Source organism: Ictidomys tridecemlineatus, chromosome 8, assembly GCF_052094955.1.
Source record: "Ictidomys tridecemlineatus isolate mIctTri1 chromosome 8, mIctTri1.hap1, whole genome shotgun sequence".
Taxonomy (NCBI): domain Eukaryota; kingdom Metazoa; phylum Chordata; class Mammalia; order Rodentia; family Sciuridae; genus Ictidomys; species Ictidomys tridecemlineatus.
The window spans coordinates 155,056,312-155,071,483 of record NC_135484.1 but is presented as its reverse complement, the minus strand read 5'-3'; the positions used below and the strand labels follow the sequence as shown (position 1 = coordinate 155,071,483).

The 15,172-nt window shown below is 50.4% G+C and overlaps 1 protein-coding gene across 5 annotated transcripts in view; it reads right to left on the bottom strand.

Annotated features, from left to right (window-relative positions):
- The window catches only part of Scgn (secretagogin, EF-hand calcium binding protein), a 52,037-nt gene that overhangs the window by 14,971 nt on the left and 21,894 nt on the right, over window positions 1-15,172 (bottom strand). For 3 of the 5 annotated variants that reach the window (XR_013425500.1, XR_013425501.1, XM_078020638.1), the window contains exons 7-10: window positions 12,944-12,999; window positions 9,129-9,174; window positions 8,861-8,920; window positions 7,415-7,483 (exon numbers count right to left, since the gene is read on the bottom strand). Coding sequence is in view for 3 of the 5 variants with exons in the window: in XM_078020638.1 (XP_077876764.1) it covers window positions 7,415-7,483; window positions 8,861-8,920; window positions 9,129-9,174; window positions 12,944-12,999 (231 nt within the window). In the remaining 2 variants the exon portion in view is untranslated. Of the gene's footprint in view, window positions 1-1,639; window positions 2,120-7,414; window positions 7,484-8,860; window positions 8,921-9,128; window positions 9,175-12,943; window positions 13,000-15,172 lie in introns of those variants that run through there. The other 2 variants (XM_005337030.4, XM_078020637.1) reach the window with 1 other exon arrangement.

Here is a 15,172-nt window from a genome sequence, read left to right as displayed (position 1 = left end):
TTCTGCTGTTGGCTGCCCGGGATGAATCACCGGCCCATCATGTGAGGGAGCCAGAGGCAAAGGGCAGTTGTCTGACGCAGCGGATCTGGAAGGTTTCAGAAGGAAAGAAGATTCTTCTCCTGGGGAGAAGGGGATTAGGGTGTCGTTTAATGAGTAGAGTTCCTATTTGGGGCAGTGAATAAGTTTTAGACATAAATAATAGTGATGGTTGTACAAGATGGTGAATGTAACTAATGCCACTGAATTTTACATTTAAAAAGTTGATTTTTAGAAGATACATATATTTTAGAAGATATATATATATATACATATATATATAAGATATATAAAACCACAATTAAAAAGTCCAAAAAAATAGAAACAGAAGAATACATTTGTGACAAATAGAGTAGAATTTATCATGCCAAGCATAAAAGGTGTCGCAGTAAATAAATATAAAATAAACTCAACCGCAGTAAGACAATGGATCGTGTTATCAAAACCACAGAGAGGGACCAGGAAGAGGGATCTCTGTGCTGCAGAGTGACGCGGCTTCCCGGATGGACATTTTCCTTCTTGTGGGTTTGGCAGCACTGGCCCTGGAACGACCATCTGTCCTTCCAAGGGTGTGTGTGGGGTCAACCACCCACCAGGGCAACGAGAAGAAGCGGCTGGCATGTCCCCTGCCCCATGCTGCTTCCTGGACTCTCAGTTCTCGTGACACGTGACCCCAGAATGAAGGATGCAGACTCGGGGCAATGCAGTCCAGGGCTGTGGTGGACCCACAGCAAGGCCAGACCACTGTGGGGAGCCAAGTTTCCTGACCGTGTGTGAAGTCAGGCTGGAATTAGCACGGAGAAGAGGGCCTGGGCTCTGGACAGGAACCCACCGTGGTCTTTCTTATTACACAGCTGCTTGAGTTACCTGGGAAACGTCTCCCCACTAAGCTTCATGATCTGCATGGGGAGGGAGGGGACCCGGGGTCAGAGAACAGGGTTAGGACCAGGGTCCGATGACGGGGATCCCGTGAATGGCGGGGCTCTTAGTGATGAGGGGATTGTAACGTTCTAGCTGTGGGTTTAGAGGTGCCCAGGACGCTGTGTGAAGCCGAGGTTCCTGGGCAGCCGGGACCAGGCCGGGACGTTGCCTTGGGGAGTGAAGTGTTGAGTCAGAGGAAAGCAGGGTCCCCCCACAGCCATCTCTCCTCCCCTGTTCCCCCTGGGGACCTCTCACGGGGACAAGTCTGAGCTCCGGAGTGAAGTGGCAGAGCTGCCGGAGGGCCAGAGCATGCACAGAGGCCCACGGGAAGAACCAGGCAGCAGGAAAGCCTCCGTGCTCCAGACTCACCAGGGACGCTGCTGGACAGCAGGGGTGTGGGGCAGGTGCTTGAGCCACCCGGAAGTCCTTCTCCAGGTTCCTTTGTAGTCCTACTGCCTGCCCAGGCCTGCTCACCCAGCACGTGGCACAAACCCAGGATGCGCATCACTCTCCCCTCCCAGTGAAAGGCGATGCTTGGCAGCTTCCGCCTTCAGGCCCGCTCACTGGGGTCAGCGGGCTCCTCCAGGATGCTGCCCCTGGCCCACCCCAGGCAAACAGGTGCTTCTGTCCACAACCCATCAGAGGAGCACTTGAGGGGCCATGGCACAATGACCAGGACACCTTTGTTTTCAATTGCAGATTTATTTCACACAGAAATCTCTATGGAGCGGGTGCCACACACTGGGCCGACTCAGCAGAAAGCCCACAGGAATAGAGCAGGAGATGACCGGCCTGTGGCCCCAGCCATCCAGACCTGGGAGGGGCGAGCAGAGCAGACCAGCAGGCTGGCCCAGGCTGCAGGCAAAGCAACACCAAGCAGCACTGCGAGGGGCTTCTGGAGGGGAAGGAGGGCCTTCCCCACCTTCACCAGGAGCGCCACCGTAGGGGGAGTCTGCCCTGAGTCAAAGCACAGGGCCAACTTCAACAGCAGGAGCACAGAGGGACGCGCAGGAGAGGTGGGGCTGGGCAAAGATCAGGGGCTGATTTTTAGCCCAAGACACAGAGCCAGCTCCGACTTCTGGATCTTTCCATCCTTGTTCACATCACAGTGACGCAAGAGAATCTCCCGGAACTTATCAAGGTCCACCCCGCTGATGCTGGGCTGCAGAGGACACAAGGAGCAGGTCAACGGGCAAGGTCCACCCACAGTGCCCTCCCTGATCACCCAGCCAGCACCCTCCGTCTGGGAGCTTCGGAGCCCAGAGTGTCCCCTCACCCCAGCCAGCACTGCTAGAGAAAAGTCCTCTCCCGTGACTTCATTCCTCAGCCTGTCCCTCCAGGCAAAAAAAAGAAAAAGACTTGTATTTCTAAATGGCTTTCTCATGGGAAGTCTGTCTCATGAGCAATCATAATAAGAGACTTTGCTGGAAGCAGAGAACTGGCATCACAGAACGCTCCTTCCTGGCCCTAGAGAGTGGAGCCATGTTCTGCTAACTCCCTGAGGGAGGTTTTGTGCCTCTGGTTGAAAGAAGGGCTGCAGAGGATGAGATCCAGTGCTTTACATTTCATGTGGAGCTAGGGACAGAGGCTTACTCCAAAGGATGCTTCCAGGGCTGAAAAAGGAGTCGGGATGCGTGTCCACTAGGGAAAGTCTCAGCCCGAAGGTCTGAGAGGTCAAGCAATGCTGAACCCAGTGCTCCTCCCCAGGTGCGTTTTCACTTGGGCCTCACAGCAAGGCTGGGAGGGAGACAATCGCACCCCTTTTACAGATTGGGAGACAGAGGCTCAGGGAGAGCAGAGGTCCTGCCCGGCTGGAGGCTGGGCCTCATCGGTCACCCCACGGCCTCTGACTCCAGTTAAGAGCTCATTCCCTGTGGCACTGTTCTCCTGCAGGACCGCTGTGGGGATGGCCAGGAATCTAAATTAAAAAGTCAGTGTCCGGAGAGAAGGCAGACCCAGCCCAGCAGCAGCCCAGCCGAGCCCTGGGTTTCCACAGAGGTTTTGTGGAGAAGAGAGAAAAGTTCTGCCTCCAGGATTTGATGTTAGGGATCCTGGGAAGAGCTCCCCACCTCATCCCTGCCCCCAAGGTTTCTTGGATGGGAGGACCTCTAAAATAAACCTCAGCAGGGACAAGAACTCCTGCTCCTTAACCAGACACAGGGCGCACGCGGACACGCCCACTTGCACTTTCCAGCAGGGTAAGTGACTGACACCCAAACTGTCCCTGATGGCAGGCTTTAAGTGGGGAGGAGGGGAGAGAGCAGCAGAAACCAGGAGCCAGCTGGCAGAGCGGGAGGACAGACCCACAGCGTGGGGGGGCTTCAGGGACACCAGGAGGAGAGGGGGCCTGGAGCAGATCATGTGGCCCACTTCGCTCCTCTGTCAAAGGTGCCCTGGATGATTAAACCGTGAGACCCAGATGGGACCCTTGTCAACAGGGTCTTGGTTGGGACACACAAGGGATGCTTCCCTGGGGGTCAGTAGGAGGCAGGGATACCAGTGTCCCCAGGAGATGGCTCGGAGTCCCCAAACAGCAACCTGCACTCGGGCCCCGTGTGGTGAGCTCCTTTGGGATGTTTGACTTTAGCTCCGTAAGTGACCTTGCGACAGCTTTTCTCTGGTCTATGGCACCCTGCCAGTGTCCTTTGGGCAAATCCTCACCTTTAGAAGACTCATGGGAGTCACTTACATGACAGCCTGAGTTAATCTGCAATGTATTAACCTCGTTCACATTATTTTAAGTTCCATTTTTCTAATTGAAGGATATCAGGCTGGAGACGTAGCTCAGAGACAGAGCGCTGGCCCAGAGTGTGCGAGGCCCTGAGTGCGAGCCCAGCACTGCACATAAAAATGAGACTCATAGGGCTGGGGATGTGGCTCAAACGGTAGTGTGCTCGCCTGTCATGTGTGCAGCCTGGGTTGGATCCTCAGCACCACATACAAACAAAGATGTTGTGTCCACTGAAAACTAAAAAATAAATATTAAAAAATTTTCTCTCTCTCTCTTTAAAAAAATAAAAAAGAGAATCACAGACTTGTTTCCTGCCAAGCTGCTGCCTCCCTGAGGCAAGTGGAAGGTGCCTCTGTGTGACTGGGTGGTGGGTGAGGACGCAGGGGAGCTGTCCTTGGGCCTTTGAGTTCTGTTTTAAAGCCGAGGTCCCACCGTGAGTCAGAGACTGGAATGCCACTGCTCAGAAGTGCACGGGTCAGGGAAGACCTTCACCTGCGGCTGCTGGGACCTGGTCTTGGAAACAGTTTTAACGGCAAGTAGCCAACACGAGCCCACAGGTTCCCGACGTAGGGGCTCTACCCACATTAACCCCATCTTCAGAACAGCCCATGAGGCTGTGCCCACCTTCACCCTACTGTGCAGAGGAGGGGACTAGCTCAGGTTGTCCCCAGTCATCACACTGAACCAGGATTCACACCCAGGCAGGCCCACAGTCTTCCACAGCCTTCCTCACCCACCCCACGAGGAAGCAGGGGTGGATCTGGGGTCACTGATTGAAGACAGGCCATCTGACCCCTTGAATCCTGGGAAGTGGGGGACCATCGGGACCGGCCTCTCCCCTGCAGTAGGAGCACCATAGTCAGATCAACGGAACCACTGATGACTCTGTCCCTCAGGGGCCTTCGTACATTTATCAAACCACTTCCCTTTCCTGTGCACTCCAGTTCTCTGACATAAGGAGCACTGCTGCCAAACCCAGTGTCCACTGCCCCCCTAGTCCCCAGGTCCAACCCCCAGTGTCCACTGCCCCCTAGTCCCCAGGTCCAACCCCCAGTGTCCACTGCCCCCTAGTCCCCAAGGCCCACCCCCCAGGTCCACAACTCCCTAGTCCCCAGTGTCCAATCCCCCAGTGCTCCCCTCATCCCCAGGGTCCAATCTACCAGTGTCCACTGCTCCCCTAGTCCCCTGGGTCCAATATTTCAGTTTCTACTGTTCCCCTAGTCCCCTGGTTCCACCCCCACCCCGCGTCCACTGCTCCCTTAGTCCCCAGGGTCCAACCCCCCAGTGTCCCGTGCTCCCCTAGTCCCCAGGGTCCAACCTCCAGTGATGTACGGGTCACCTTTATCAACTAAACATGAAAGGCACATTTGTGCTCAGGGTAGCTCTTAGGCGAGGCGCATGTTAGACTCAGGCCTCTAGGTCAGGTGACGTCCCCTCCTGCCAAACATCCTCCTGTCCACAGCAGAGAAAAACAGATGATGTGGAAACACACTGAGTTCGGGGGCCCCTCTGAGATTACAAACAGCCTCCTCATGAGGAGGGAGCTGAGGGGCTGCCGCTGGCCTGACGGGCGCCCAGGAAGCCCAGAGCAGAGATCAGCAGCCCAGCCTGTCCAGCACAGGTTCACTCATCCTGCACACCCATCTCCAGCCTTTCCCCCATGTGCTCTCATGGGGCCAACTGCAGCCACACAGCTCCCCTGCACCCCACCCCGGCTTCTGTTCCTATAACTGTGACTGCTCTGTGAGCCACAAGTTCTCCCTTCTCTTTAATTCTCTCTGGGGGAAAAAAATGTCTCTCTGAGTTGAGTTTTACTTCCACTTTTACCTTTGGGCCTTTGGAAATTATTGCCAGACAGTGAGGACTCAAGGGCAGAATCCCTGAAAATTATGAAGATTATCCAGGCTGAAAAGTGGTGAATTTTGAGAGGAAATATAGATGTAGATATCTGGCCTTTCTTTTAGAAAAATCAGAAATAGCAAAGGTCAAAAGCTATAACTAAAGCTATAAAAGCTAACAGCTTCCAGATCAATTTGTGAGATCTTCATAACGGCTAATTTACTGATCTCTCAGTAACGGCTTATTATTCTAGATAACTGTGAAATAGCACAACATTAACTGCTTTATGCAGGTTTTCCTCTATAATCTTCATGTCAACCTTATGGAGGTGGGATCTCTGGTGATTCCCATCTTCTGTATGAGGAAACTGGGGTTTGGAGATGCTAAATGACTTGCCAAGGTCACCTTGCCTGTCACGGCCTGGGACCCAGAACACTCAGCCTAGAACCTGAATCCCTGGCCTAGAGTCTCTCGACTACTTAACTCGTTTCTTCCTTTATTTCCAATATTTTTCTACAATATGCAGAGAGTTTTACAGTCACTGAAGCTGGAATCTCTGGAGCTCTCGAGAGTGTTAACTGTTCTTAAGCTAAATGTGCTCCAGAGATTCCAGCTGCTTTGTTCAAATGAGCCGATCGTTTTGGGAAGTCTGACTGTCACCCAGGGACCGTGACAGATGTGTACATTATTCCTCCTCATCATGAAAACTCGGGAATCAGATACTATTGCACCTATTGAGTGGATGAAGAGTCAGTTTTGGAGAGGGCACCCTCCGAGCCAGGCTCACAGCCCACGCATCCCATCAAAAGCAAATGAAAGTCCCAGCCTGGCCCTTCCTGGTGCATGCATCTTTAATGTCCCACCGTGATGACTTGGTTTCTGTCACATCATCTCTTAAATAGATAATGAGAAGAATGGGGCTTTCCTCTAGCAACCAAAGCAAAGGGAAATACCACACAAGGGCCCATCGGTAGCCCTGGTGGTGCAAGAGCACTCCGTGTCACCACCAGGGAAAACAGGTCAAGGGGGAAAGAAGAGGACAGGGACCAGCCAGGCAGGACTGACAAGAGTCAGGCCTCACAGAAGGTGCCCAGTCATCCTGACTAACAGAAGAAAGAACGGCCTGGGCCTGCTGAGTCCCAGGGTGTGAACTTCCTGGAGACTTCTGCAGAAATTGATTATCTGAACACTTTTCTGTTTCAAGGCTCCATAGTTTAAATAAGATGCAAAGAACTCTGGGGCTTCAAAAGTGATTGATAATTGTTATTCTGATTTGTAGCTACCTGAACCAACAAGGATACATTGAATACCAAACAAACCTCAAAAAAAGGGCCTTGGGTACAGACTGCTGAATCCACTGTCTGCACAGTCCCTTGGAAAAGAAGGAGTTGGAAAATATCTGCTTACGCAGATTATGCAGCCAATCAACCCTCTGGGACTCAAAAAAAAAAAAATGCTTGTTAATTGCAAGGTATGAAGGAAACCCCTTGGTGAAAAAAAAAATTTACAATCCCAAATATGAGATTTGTTATATGAAATTAAATTTTGTTTCTATTTTAGTTATTCTAATAACCAAGTCTGGGGAGTTAGAAGTGATTTTCTGCAATTGAAAAATAAAATAGTGAAATATACAGTAATACCGAGTTATTTTGGTAAAGCAAAAAGCTGTTTCTATAATAACTTCATGTGAGTTGAACTCAATCTTAAGTAAGTAAGGGAGGTCTCTTGGGCTTCACAGGCTCTTAAGGATTCTCAAATAGACTACATCTCTAGAGTTTCCTCTCTGGCATTAGCCTTCTTTCTCACTCCCAGGGTGAAAGACGGAATCAATCAAAACAGCAACCCCGTCCCTGACGGGATCCGCCCCCCCCAGCCTCGGGACCTCACCTGGACCAGCTCCATCATGTCTTTGACAAAACCGTCCACCTCGGGGCCTTCCAGGGCTCCAGTTTTACTCTGAAAGATAAAAAGATCCAATCACCCAACAGCATTTTCTTAAGTTAAAAGGTTCAAGAATAAAGTGGGTGAGGAGACCAAGTGGGAGATCCTCTGCAGCCACAGCTGATCTAGAAATGGCCTCATCCAACGTATGTCCTTCCTGCAGAACGTGGAGTGTACTGGAGGAATCCCCTACAGACAGCTCCCTGCCGCCACGTGAGAAGCCGCAGGTCTGGGTCCCTGAGCTCTTGAAAACAGCATCTGTGTGAAATTCACTGGCTGCTTCTCTTCCAAGCTCCAATCTTCAGTTCAGACTGCTGCAACTGCACACCCTATTGACCCTTTGAAGGACAGATTGACATTTTAAAATTTTTATTTTATGGCTGAGCAGTGGCTTGGTAATTATGGAAACACAGAGAGTAAATCAAGGGGGCCTGTGCTGAGTGAACACATTATAATTGTCAGTGGGTCTACAGATAAGGCTATTTTTTCCTACCCTTTTTATAACTCATATAAACGTGGATGTCTATGAAATACAAAACATTAAAATATCTGTTCTCTGACATCCCAGCGACAGCCAAGTGTCCATTCTCTTCACATTTCCTTCATCCTGAGCTTCTAATGTACGATTTTGGAAATTCCATGTCTTGGTGTATTTTCCACGCACTACAAACATGGCGACTGCGTTAGGTAGGAAGTACATTGTCTTTATCCTCTACCTTTACAGAGAAGGAACACAGCTCCTGGAGGCCGATGAGGTGAGGAAACCCGCCCCAGATCACCGTCTGCTGAGCCCTAAGGTGGCAGGGACCCTGGCAGGCTGGGCCTTGACCCTGACGCTCTTCCTCTCAGAACAGAACACAGACGTCCAGCCAGGTTGGTTCTGGGGGATGCTGCCTGTGCCTTCCGGTGTGCTGTTTGCTTTCTTCCTTCTCTGTCACCCTGCTTGTCCTCAAGAAGGCCATCTCCTAACTGCACCTGGCGCTTTAGACTGCTTTTCTCCCCCGGAAATATGACCACACATTCGGTCCTGGAGAGAGAAACCGCTCTTATGCCAAGTAGGTGCGGCCTTGCCTCCGCGTCCTCGGGTTGGACATGGGAGGTTTGTTGGTATGTTTTTAGGAGCCTATGATCATAGATGGACTTTTAGTCACACATAAAGGAGAAACTTTCTTAATTTCGATAGAAGAAAAAAACAAAGAGACTGTGGTTTCACCCCCCTCCAACTGCAAACATGCTCAGGCCCATTTATACGTAGCTCTTGGACATCCCTAGAGGAGCAGCGGGTACCCTGGCCTCAGAACACGCGTGCGGGATGGCCACTGGCCACGTGAGTTCAGGAATGTGGGTAGGATGTGCCCACACGGAGGCCAGCGCAGGCAGGGAGACACTTACCACGTCATAGTGGGCGAAGATTTTCTCAAAGTCCCTCTTCCTCTCCTCCGTGGAGCAGGCCTGGATGGAGAGAGCATCCAGTCAGTCCAGCCTGGTCCTCCTGGCCCTGGGCACCTCTACAGCCTCCAGTAGTGACCCTCAAGGTCGCTGATTCCACTCTGAGCCTCGTCGGTGTCTAAGTAAGCTAAAAGAATGTCTACCTCCCCTCCTCTCTCCCTCCCCAGGGCGCAGAGGAACAAGGGCACAACCTGGGGAAAGGCGTACTCACGTCCATTTTAAATTGCAGAAGGAAGTTTTCCTGGAGAGCCAGGATTCTAAAGGGAAAAAATAAAATAAAATCCACATGAAGCTCCGTCAGCTCTCACTCTTTCCACACCTCTGACATGAGGAACGGCTCCGCGGCTTCCCGGGAAGCCAGCAGAACAGCGCGGTGCTGGGCCTTCAGGATCCCGCCTCACGGGAACAGGTAAAGGGACGGACGGACAGAGAGACCCCATGGACATCAGTACTGCCTGGAGGGACTTCAAACTTTCCCTGTGGTAGGAAGTGGCAGAGTGTGTGGGCTCATTAAAATCCTCTCTCCATAAAAGCAAAGAGAAAACTGGAAAGAAACAATTACATTTTCAAAACTCTGGAAAAGAACCAAATTCTTGTAGCAATCCAGGAAATGCTTATTCTAGAAAACACACACACAGAGGTTGATCTCGGTAAGATCGATGAATGGTGAGCACACAGCCCTCAGGAAACACTGGGAGACACGCGGAAATGAGAGAGGCCCGTCAGAAACATGAATCCACATGGAGAAACAACAAACTGACCGCCTCAGAGGTAACTACATACGCAAGTGGAAAAGCAGAAACGTAATTTTTGTGTGTAACTTTGTTTTCTCTTTTAAAAGTCATAAATAAAAATCTGAGAGCTTCATAAAGCAATAATTAAAAATCTGTGAGCCAGGCACAGTAGTGCATGCTTCTAGTCCCAGTTACTCGGGAGGCTGAAGCAGGAGGATCCCTTGAGGCCGGAAGTTTGAGGCAAGAGAGCAAGACCCTGTCTCAAAACAAAACAAAAACCTGTTGATAGGCACGTGATGTACATGATGTTTGATGATGTAATTTGAATAACACAAAACAATAGGGAGGGATTTGAAGAATAGATTTGAACTATATAGGAGCAAAGTTTTAGTAAAACCTTGAAATTAACTTAGTATTAATCCAAATTATGTTGTTCTAAATTTAGATGTTAATTGTAATCTTAATCCCTGAGAGGAGGAATAACTCAAAAAATAATTAAAAAATGTATATGGCAAAAGAAATAATAAAGGAATTAAAATAGTAAACTAGAAAATATCTATTCAACTTAAAGGAGACACGGAGGAGTAATAGAAAAACAAAAATATAGCAGAGAAGACAAATAGAAAACAGGCAAATATAAATCTTATCTTATCAGGAATCAGATCAAATGTACATGGATAAAATATTCTATTAACAGCAGAGATCAGCAAAATCAAGGGGAAAAGTCAAGTTATTTGTATTTGCAGGTGATTCAACCTTATATGTAAAAAATCCAAAGAACAAAACAAGAAACTTTCAAAGCTAATAAACAGCTATAACAAGGGTGCAGGATACAAGATCTCCCTGAAAAATTCAAGGCACCTCTGATCACTAGCATTGGATAAAACCCACGGTACTAACGCCATTCCATCCAGACAGCAGCAGAAAGAACACAACACTTGAGCGTACACTTAACAACAGAGATGCGGCCTCAAGACTGAAAAGAACAGAATATTTTGGAAAGAAATTAAAGAACACCCAAACAAAAGGCAAGACAGCTCATGTTCCTCAATCAGAACATAGTACTGTTAAGATGACAGTGCTCCTCAAATTGAGATTCCAACAAAACCATCAGAATCTGAGCTTTTTATTTTGGGCAGGAATTGACAATCTGATCCTAAAATTCATCAGAACACGCAGAGGACCCAGAATAAGCAAAACCATCTTGAAAATAAGAACAAAACTGGAGGATTCCCACTTCAGATCCTTGCTCCAAATCTATAGTGATTGAGATGGTGTGGAACTGGTGTTTCCATTGTGCAGTTTATCATAGAATTATAGAATTACTATATGAACCAAAATCCCTCTCTCAGGAATAAAATGAAGAGAATTAAGATGTGTATTCACACAAAAGCTTGTACAGAAACACTGGTGGTTAGTGACACTCCTAATATCTAAAAAGAGGAAACACCCCAAATCATGGAGTAATGGATGGGAACATGGAGTGTGTACATACTGGAATATTAGTAGACCCTAAAAAGGAATGTAGACTGGATCATGCTACAAGTCAGAAGAGCCAGGAAGCCCTGTGCCACATGCCAGAAGGAGACCTGAAAGCCGTGCCCCATGTGACTCCATCTGTCCTAAATGCCCAAGACAGGCGAGCATTGCTGAGGGAATGACGAGGCTTGGACTCTCCTTTTGGGCTGGGTTGTCGCTCAGTGGTACAGCGGTTGCCTCACATGCATGAAGCCCTGGGTTCGGTCCTTAGCACCACATAAAAAAATAAATACATAAAAAATTAAAATAATTGATTAACTCTCCTTTCACCACGACTGCCGTGTGTGGAAGGAGTCTTTTGGACCTCGGCACCTTCCTCCCAGGGCTGACTGTTTCCCTGGCTGCCTGACCTCTTCTGGACAGGGCCGTGCTTATGTTGGCCAAGAGAATCAGTGGGATTCGGGGGCAGAGTCAGGACTGCGGGCTGCGACCCTGCTGCCCCAGGCCTTTGGGGGAAACGCTCTGCCCCTCTGCATCCGGTGGTCAAATCAGGATGAGGGCCTGGGCAGTGGCAGACAGGACAGTCAGGCGGCCCCACCGCCCTGAGAGGCACAGGGAGAAGTCCACCCAGGTGCTGGAGCCGAGTCGGGTCCTTAGAGGGGAGATTCTGCCAGGTGTGTTCCTCCTCATAGGCGTCCCTCAAAACAGGGCACAAGCAGCTTCCAGGGAGAGACAGCGGCCGCCGGTGACGTCTGCTAAGAGACAGAGCTCTGCCCTGCTTGTGACATCCTCACAATGTCTCCTGTCTCTGGAACCTGCCTTCAGCCCCTGGAATCCCCCCCCCCAGCTGGCCAGAAGCTGCCCACGGCTGTGGCCCTCCAGCCCGACCCTGGAACGCTGGTGTCATGGCTCCTGCCCGAAGGGTCGTGGTCACTCCGTGTATCTTGGATCTACGACTGTGACTCTAGCCATCTGCTCGGGACCTGCTGCACGTCATTTGGGCTCAGCTGGCCTTGACAGAACACGCGGCTGTGCTGTAACCCGGGTTGTCCCCCAGGTACGACTCCCGCAGGGAGTTCACACACACACCCAGCACAACGTCACACGGTCAGGGGGACCCTGCCAGAGCCGGTGATGTGCTGTTTGGACCCCCAGCCTCCAAAACGGTGAGCTAAATAATCACTTTTCTTTACGAGGCAGCCTACCTCAAGTATTTCAACATGGCAATGAAAAGCAGCCTGATACACAAAGTGGCACCCATCACATGTCATGGTCCCAGGCTCACAGCCAGCACCTTTGTAATCCGGTCACTTCTGCTCTTATCCTGTCCTCCTCCATGTCTACCCTTCAGGCACCGGATGTCCCACTGAGGACACTCCAGCACTTGGGAGCAGAGCACATAACTGGTCTGGCTCAGGTGTCAGCCGTGTCCTAGGCCAACTGTTCAACACTCCCAAAGCCAGGGAATGGATTCAGGATGATTTTCTTTTTTTTTTTTTTTTGGTCACAGCCCCAATGTGGGGCCATAAATGTCTGATCTTTAAAGACAGGACCTGCTCATGACCCGTCCATCCACAAAATTTCATGAAAATGCTACTCGTTGTACATTTTTAGGGAAAGGGCTTTCATTATCTTCACAGAGGGATCTGTCACCCCCAAAGATTCAGAAACAGGAGTTTGTTTGTTAAGAAGCACATCATCTGCTGCCCTCCAGGTGACCGTTGACCCCCCCATTTTGAAAGCATGTACATGTGGTCCTCAGACCCCTAGGAAGGTGTCTCTGAATCCGTGACCTCACTTCCACACTACTCACCTTGCCAAGTCATTAAGATCCAACCAACCATCTTTATTTTTGTCAAAGATCTTCATCTGAAATGCAGAAGGAAAAACAGTTGCAAGAAATACTTGTAACAGTTCATTCTGAAAGTCACCAAGTGCTTTTCTATTTCGCCCTTCTAATTACATATTTGCCTATTTGGTGGGGGAATCTCTCTGCCTGGGGGGAAGTTCATCTTTGCTACAGTCCAAGTTGCATCTCAGGTCTGTGTGGGATGGCTCAGAGCTCTAGCCCCTGAGTGGGTTAACCTGTGTGGCATACCACACCCAGGTTCTCTGACTTCAGTGGCACAGGCGGGGACGGGGGGTGGGCTGGCAGGGACTCTACGTCTGCCCTCTGGGACCTGCAGGGGCTCCACCTCTGCCCTCTGGGAGCTGCAGGGGCTCCACGTCTGCAGTCTGGGACTTGTAGGAGCTACTCTCTGGCAACATTCCCAGTTGCCAAGGCAGAGAGACACAGAGAATGGCAAATCACTTGCTCATTAAGATTTCATTATCTGGAGCAGGTCTGCGGCCACACCCGACCTCATAGGGGCTGGGTGGTGTAGTCCTACCTGTGCTCAGGAGGAAAACTGCAGTTTTTTGGTGGACAGCAGCAAGAACTGCCAGTTTCCAACAAAGTGGTGTTGTGCCTGATGGTTAAAGCCTGAAACCTGGGTTCTTGGTTTGAGTCAGGGTTTTCTGAAATTATTTCACAGCAACCACACAGCACACTGTTATGTTTGGATACAAGGTGTCCCCAAAAGCTCATGTGAGACAACACAAGAATATTCAGAGGCAAAATGATCAGGGAGGTATGATCTAATCAGTGGGTTGATCCACTGATTATTAATTGGGCAGTAATTGTAGGCAGGGAGGTATGGCTGGAGGAAGTAGGTACTGGGGTGTCCCTTGGGGGTTTGTACTTGTCCCTGGTGAACAGAGCTCTCTCTGCTTCCTGGCTGCGGTGTCCTGAGCCGCTTTCCTCCTCCGCGCCCTCTGCCATGATGCTCTGCCTCACTGGGCCCAGGGCTGAGGGGTCAGCCAGCCACAGAACCTCTAAAACCAGGAGTCAAAACAAACTTTCCTCCTCTGCGTTGTCCTCATCATGCTTTTCGGTCCCGGTGATGAAAGAGCTGACTAACAGACCTATCGGCACCTCAGCCCGGGGGCTCCTGTCAGGAAATCCCACCTTCCCAGGAGACGGAAGGAGCCAGCGCTGAGCCTCTCTCTGCACAGAGACTCCACGGAGCCCATCTGCAGCACTAGAGCAGACACGGCTGTAGACTGGAGCACTGGAGTCGGCACGTTCTGCCCTGACCACAGGTGGGAAGGCTGGTCAGTCGGGCAGGACAGAGGAGACACCTGTGGCAGGTGCGAGCTGAACTGTGAGTGCATTTTCTGACTTTTTAAAGCCACAGAAAGTCTCTGAACACGACAGTACGAGGAGGCCGCACAGGGAAAGAGACCTCGAGGTCATCTGGAAACACATCCAACAGATGTTCATTAAACAACCCTTCCTCCCGCTCCAAGTCCAGTGTGTTTTTAGTATCTGACTGGAAAACCCAGGCTCCCAAAACTTGGGCACCAAAATGTGCATCACAGAATCTACTAAAGGCCCAGGGGCATCCTCATACATTGTACACAGAACACGTCCAGGGGTGTCTCCTGAACGCCACGCCAGTAAAGTCCAGCAGTGACACCCCTTGCCAGAGTGATCTCTGTCCCTGTCACTATGAGAGGCTCCATCTGAACAGAGAGCTAGATCAGCGGGAGCTTTCAGCCAGTGCTCCCTCGTAAGGACGAGGGCCCCACTCCTCCGGGAGCAAACCTAGATGGGGAAAGCCCCTTCACTCAAAATCGGACTGAGAAAGAGCGAGCGGACACCAAGTTCATGTCAATGAGGTTCAACATCAGAGAGCGGGCGGCATGACCCACTTAAGAACCCGAGTTCTTTTGAAAACCTCTTTCTGAACTTCTCACCTTGTGTGCACATGGGGGTAAATGGTACACGTACCCGGGATCTGTCCTTCCGGTTTCCAAGGCCCTGACCTTGTGAGTTGAAGCATGTGATAAAAGGAGCCTGGGGCCGGCCCACCACAGGGGGACAACCAGACCCAGGGGGACCTCAGGACTCTGCACTGTTTGGGTGAATTTTGAATTTGGCCCCTTTGTTTGGAACATAATAAGAGCTCTTAAGTTTTACAACTGTGATAATAGTGACCAT